Source organism: Gossypium raimondii, chromosome 9, assembly GCF_025698545.1.
Source record: "Gossypium raimondii isolate GPD5lz chromosome 9, ASM2569854v1, whole genome shotgun sequence".
Classification (NCBI taxonomy): Eukaryota; Viridiplantae; Streptophyta; class Magnoliopsida; order Malvales; family Malvaceae; genus Gossypium; species Gossypium raimondii.
Window position 1 is genome coordinate 30,533,214 of NC_068573.1, and position 6,642 is coordinate 30,539,855.

General features: G+C 34.1%; 1 protein-coding gene across 1 annotated transcript; it reads left to right on the top strand.

Moving 5' to 3' along the window:
* The first annotated feature begins 3,212 nt into the window (after positions 1 to 3,212).
* On the top strand, positions 3,213 to 6,318 carry LOC105798940 (cysteine-rich receptor-like protein kinase 26). The gene is made up of 7 exons (XM_012629203.2): positions 3,213 to 4,062; positions 4,236 to 4,364; positions 4,464 to 4,603; positions 4,725 to 4,935; positions 5,045 to 5,282; positions 5,399 to 5,546; positions 5,628 to 6,318. Exons 1-7 carry the CDS (start codon positions 3,294 to 3,296, stop codon positions 5,940 to 5,942), a joined length of 1,950 nt encoding a protein of 649 aa, XP_012484657.1. The 5' UTR covers positions 3,213 to 3,293; the 3' UTR covers positions 5,943 to 6,318.
* Positions 6,319 to 6,642: the final 324 nt, after the last annotated feature.

Consider the following 6,642-nt stretch of genomic DNA (forward strand, 5'->3'; position numbering starts at 1 on the left):
CTTTGCAGGTACCCTCATTTTCTGTAGCTGGGCTTGGCATGCTAGAGGTCTCAGAGTGATATGTTTTAAGCCGGACTAATAAAATGACTTTTCAGAATTTTAAATTTGTGAACTGTTTTGGACTGTAAACATCTATAAAGACTATGGTAGAATCTAATTTTTGATTTTCATTGATAGTTTTGTTTTGAATTCTAAAAACTCAGAGCTTTACTTCCAAACACCTTCAACGTGACTTGAATTTTCTGTTTTGAATCTTAAAACAGTTAAACAGTTTAGTTCGATTTTAATAACTGTGTTTGTATAAGGTTTTAACAACTCATTTGTAAAATTGTTTCAGATCACTTTGTGATCAATATAACCTCTGGGATTCGGTCTAAACTTCTAGGTTGGGTTTTAAGGCGTTACAGATAACCCATATTTATGTTTTTTATTGACTCCTTTTTTTTGAGATTTGGTTTTGTTAGTTGTCTAACTATGTTTCATTATTTGAATTACTGAATTTTATTTTGTTTAAAAAAATCAATCAAAAAAGAATAAAAAATATAAAAAAATTGATTAAGCTTGAATAATTAGTTTCATAGTCTATTGAAAAGCTCAATTCCATTTGTGATTATTCTTGTTGATGTAATTTCTTTTAATTCAGCAACTGATTTTTTTCTTTCTAGTTTGGTAATTTTTCAACACGATCTCGATTATAACTAACTTTTTTGACATTTTCCATACCCTTAATCTAAGCCCCATTACAATCTTGTAAAGACTTTTTGATTGGTGTGTCATCTCATTTTATAGTGGTGGAGATTTGATTTTTAAGCAAGCTTATGATAATGGCATTTCTCGTTCGACTGTTGAGTGTACAATATTTGAACCTTAAACACTTTGAGTACTTTGAGTGATCTTTAGTAAGGATGTCAATTCTTCTTGATTTGAATTTAAGGTGATTATTTAGATAATAGGAGACACCTACGTTTTTGTGCTTTAAAAAAATTTTCGGCTTGGACTACTTGAATCTTTAGTGTCATTTTGGTTGAATTTCCTATGCATGATTATTTGTGAGTTACCTTGAAACATTATTGATAAAAATGACATATTGAGAAAGTTAAATTGAATGTGGGTTGAGAATTTTGCTTGAGTACAAATAAATGCTTAAGTGTGGGGGTATTTGATAGATGTCAAAAGTAACATGTTTTAGCCTCATTCTAAATGCATTTTTGGATGATTATTCGATTTGAAATGGTGAATTTTATACTTCTAATCCTTTAAATTAACATTTCTATACTTAGGAGAGCATTTGGGAGCAAAAGGAGTGAAAATAAAAAAATTGGAGCAAGTTTCAGGAGCCACACCATGTGAGCCATATGGCCATGTGCTAGACAGTGTGGATTGTTGGAACATTTTCAAATATTTAGAGTGTTCCAGTAACTATAAATGAATGAGTGTAATTAATCGAAAGTTATATTATTTGATTTTTTTGAAAAAGAATTATAACTATTTAAATAATGTTTTTTGAATAGTTATCATATTAAATGAATAATTATGTGTTTATTTTAAAGACATTATTATTCAAAAACACACCTATTGATGAAAGATGTCTCTATGAAGAGACATGAAAATTCCTATAAATAGGAATGAGATTTCATTTGGAAAACACACCAACAAATTCTAAATATTCTTTCTTTCCTTCCTTCATTTTCTAATATTATTAGATTATTCTATAAAGTATTACTACAGAAATCCATTGTAGAAATTGAATTTTTGTTATTCATTGCTCAGTGTGTAGTGGACTATTCTCGTCAGTGCAAAACGCAAATAGTCATTCGCTTCATTGTATCCTCGAGGTTAATTTGCTTGGAACTCATTTGCACACTGAAGATAGGTAGGGGAAAATATAACCTTAAAGATAATGGCTTGATACACGCCTTGGAGCCTTGTCCTATTTCTTTTTTTTTCTATTCGAGTTTCGTTCGTCTGTTCGAAATTTTCCTCATCGAAGATTTGTATTGACAATGGATTTCGCGAATCGCACTCCGAACACGCAAAAAAAACGTAACTTTTAGGTTCTTAGGGCATTCTAAGACTTATATATGACAAAGATAAGAAGAGGGGAGAAAGCCTTCATAGAATATTCAAGGAAACAACTTGGAAAACGCTATTGAAACTGACTCTGAAGCAAATTTCCATCAAGATTAAAAATCTCATTTTGAATTCTTTGAAGTTTATCATGAGTTTCTTTATTACTTGTGGTTATACTGTCTTTGAAATGTTTTTAATTGCAATTATGAACTAATTTTCTAAATACCTAGGGAAATGAACCCTAGAATGGATTTTGCCTTTTGATTTCTATTTTACGCAATAAATACTTGAATCTTGTTCTCAATTATGTGTGCTTAATTCTTGGTTTAATATTTCTAGGCTATTAATCCATATTTAATGTGCTTAAATTAGAGGAGAAATAGACCATGTTTAAGAGTAAATCTAGCATAATTGAGTGGAGTTGGATGCAATATTAGAAATAGGATGACATAAATCTATCGGATTAGAATCAAATCTACGAGGGGGATCCATGCGATAATACGAGTTTTAATTAGAAAGAAATTCCTATTTATCAACCTAGAGTCAGTTGCTCTTAGTCTATTAGCAGAATTTAGAAATTTCTATGAACCAATATACTAAGTGAAGAAATTGTTTAATTCAGATTGATAATAACAGATGAATCCAGGTGGATTCTTCCTAAGTATTGTTTCGCTTTTTTATTGTTAATTGTTTTTTTTTCTGCTTTGTTCTTTGTTATGTCCTCTAGCTAATTAATTTATTTAATTTTAGTTATAATCAATCACTTCCATTTGTCGCTTAAATAATAAAAAGACAGTAATTACTAATATTTTAATCTTCCAGAGAACGATATTTGTACTCACCTCATTGTAGCTATTGCAAAGAATTTTTAGTTGGTTTGTCAAGGTCAGAAATCATGCATGAAGGTTAATGGACTCCAATTTCACTTTTCTCTGAGCATTTCCATTACTTTCTTGCAGCGTGTGGTAAAACTGAATTGAAGAGGCAGCGCTGAATGTTACACTATTTGTTTTCTTCATTTAAGTAGGAGGGGACAATATTTATAGCATATGGTTAAAGGTCACACAATTAATTTCCATTACCTTTTAACTTTGAATCATTCAACGTTGACATAGACTAATACACCATAAAGGTTTTTAAGCATCCAACTCCTTACTCCGTGACAGAAGGAGCACTGATCATTTTAACATACTCGCTTTGAAGATCTGCAGGCAATCATATCAATGGATCTTTCATGGCAGTTTTTTTCCTCTTCTTTAGTTACAGCGTTCCTTCTTACTCTTACCCTTGCTCAACAACAGCCTCCATACCTATACCACTATTGTTCAGAGACAGATGGTAACTTCACCAGAAACAGCACGTACGAGACAAACCTCAACCGCTTACTTTCGTCCTTCTCCCGCCGCACAGCACATGAAAACGGCTTCTACAATTTTTCATCAGGTCAAGGCTCCAACATAGCTAACGCAATTGCACTTTGCAGAGGAGATGTGAGCTCAAGTGATTGCTTCAACTGCGTCAATAACGCAAACACTGAGCTTAGAGATCGCTGCCCTAACCAAATAGAGGCAAGCATATGGTATGACTATTGCATGTTCCGCTACACAAATCACTCCATCCTTGGTCGCGCGGAAACAGACCCTGCTTTCTTCATTTGGTATGGAGATAAGGTAACGGATGTAGACGCTTTTAATCAGGCTTTGAGTTCTTTATTGGAAAGCCTAAGAAATAAAGCTTCATCAGGGACTTCTCTTGGGAAGTTCGCAACAGGAAGTACACGAGTTTCACCTTTCCGAACAATATATGCGCTTGCTCAATGCACTCCTGATTTGACACAGAATGGTTGCAGCTCCTGCTTGTCTCGCGTTATTGTTTATATCCCGCAATGCTGTGGAAGAAAACAAGGAGTCAGGGTAGGTATGCTTAGTTGTAATATTAGGTTTGACATTGAACGCTTCTATAATCTTACTGCTGCTGATACCACAACAACAGGTACCTTCTCTTCTCTTCTTTGTTTTATCAATTCACCATCTTGTATAAAGAGATTCCTATCTGTGAAAACAGAAAAGGGTTTCTCCATAATATCAAGATACTTCCATATTGGGGAGATCTAAACTTCACTATGTCTTCACTCAAAAAGGAAACACTTTTTTGAAATTTTGCAGGAAACAATAGTAATTCATCTGAAACAACTATTATCATATCCATCTCGGCTACTGCTTTTGCTCTATTTCTCATTTCCGGCTGCATCTTCATTATTTTAAGGTTGAGGAACCCAAAGCTGAAACCTCGAGGTAAGTAGAAGTATTAGTTTATTGGTTTTCTTTCTTTTGCAACGTTATGACTGAATCTACAATTTACTTGTTTGTATTTCATTTGTTATACCTCTGAAGAGCATGAAGCAACTGAAGCAGTGGATGAAATAATAACTGAAGAGTCTTTACAATATGATTTCAACATCATTACAGCCGCAACAGATCACTTTTCTGATGCAAATAAGCTTGGACAAGGTGGATTTGGAGCAGTTTATAAGGTAATACGTTAGAATTAAATTTAAAAAGAAGAAGAAGAAGAAGAAGGTATTGCACCAAATCGTAAGTTCAATTAGCATATACATACACACATGTATATGATTCATTCTGATATCTTGTCAGGGCACACTTGCTGGTGGAAAATTAATAGCAGTGAAAAGGTTATCTTCAGATTCTACACAAGGAGACCTTGAATTCAAAAACGAGGTTCAGTTAATGTCCAATCTTCAGCACAGGAATTTAGTTAGGCTCCAAGGTTTCAGCCTTGAAGGAAAAGAAAGGCTTCTCATCTATGAGTTTGTGCCTAATGGAAGTTTGGATAAATTCTTATTTGGTATGATATGTCAGTGTATTAATGTATTATAGAATCTCTGCTACAAAGCTGAACACCAGCAACCATTTTTATTTCATTATTTCAAATTTGTACATTTTTGGTGATGTAGATCCAGTTAAGAAAGCGTATTTGGATTGGGAAAGACGATACAAAATCATAGAAGGTGTTGCTCGTGGACTTCTCTACCTTCATCAAGATTCTCGACTAAGAATTATTCATCGAGATCTCAAAGCTGGCAATATATTGTTAGATGCAGAGATGACGCCCAAAATTGCAGATTTTGGGACGGCAAGATTGTGTGCTATCGATCAAACTCACGGTGCTACCAGTAGAATTATGGGAACATAGTAAGTACCCCAAAATAAATTTTTGATTGATGATTGGTAATCACTGTCACTAACATAATCAGGACGATTCAAAAAATGAAAAGTAGTTAATTTTTCTTATATCGATTGCCTTGTAGTGGATACATGGCCCCTGAATATGTAATGCATGGGCAATTTTCGGTTAAATCAGATGTTTTTAGTTTTGGTGTATTGATTTTGGAGATTTTAAGTGGTCAAAAGAACAAGATTTTAAATGGGGGTGATATAGAGCATCTTCTAAACTTTGTAAGTATCCAACTCTTCTGCATATTATGATGCATTAAAAGAATGTCGAGTTTATCACTTAGTAGGACTTAAACCTTACAGGCATGGAGAAATTGGGAGACTGGGACAGCATTTGATCTTGTAGGTCCCAATTTGAGGGATGGATCCAGAAGTGAGCTAATGAGATGCATCCACATTGGGTTGCTTTGTGTTCAAGAAAATGTAGCTCAAAGACCAAACATGAGTGCGGTTGTGCTAATGCTTACTAGCTACTCTACCACTCTCCCACTACCCTCTGAACCTGCATTTCTTATGCACAGCAAAACTCAATCAGGGATTAAACTCTCAGGGGCAACAGCATTAGGTCGATTCCGAGACGAAATTGCGGTAGCCTCACAAAATCAGGTTTCCTGTTGAAGTTAGTTCCCATGCAACGAGTGTAGTAGCAATCGTTGCCATGCAACTCACATGGAGCAAAGAAGCAGCACATGCAGATCGTGATAAAAGGCAGCAGCTGGAGCCTATGAATGCTGTCCAAATTCAACCTATTTTGTTGCTTTGTAACTTAGTTCTTTTAGAAATTAGTTGGTAAATCTTTTGATGTAATTTTAGATGTTGATTGACTAAAATTCAGCAAAGCAACTAGTACAAGCTAGTTTAGCAATTTACAATGTATTTAGTGGTGTTAGGTAAGTGTTTAGGTAGCATTTTGACTTGTAAAATCAACTTATGCATGATATATGTAATGGCAACTTGCCAATACTTGGTTAATGAAAAATCAGTTTGTTTTTCATTCATATTGTTGACACCATTTTTTTGATAAGATGGGGTCGACTTGGATTTTGAAAATGAAAACGAGTATGGGAGTCGCCACCAATCCTTTTTGATAAAGTGTGATTGGGCCACCTTCAAAAGTGGTTGTTTTTAATAAACGATTTAATTTTATTAAAACAACGAATTTTGGTCCACGAAATTCAGAAAAACGGGTTCGGGAGTCGGTTACGTACAAGAAAGGATTAGCACCCTCGTAATGCCTAAAATTGGTACCTAGTTGATTAATTAATGTCTTAGTGTCGAAGATTGAAAACTTTAAAGAGATTTAAAATACGATCATTTA

Excerpts from the sequence above, each read along its gene's own strand:
- LOC105798940 (XM_012629203.2), top strand. The coding sequence starts at position 3,294 with ATGGATCTTTCATGGCAGTTTTTTTCCTCTTCTTTAGTTACAGCGTTC. Across the intron at positions 4,365-4,463 it reads CCCAAAGCTGAAACCTCGAG|AGCATGAAGCAACTGAAGCA; the intron begins GTAAGTAGAAGT and ends ATACCTCTGAAG. Across the intron at positions 5,547-5,627 it reads TAGAGCATCTTCTAAACTTT|GCATGGAGAAATTGGGAGAC; the intron begins GTAAGTATCCAA and ends TAAACCTTACAG.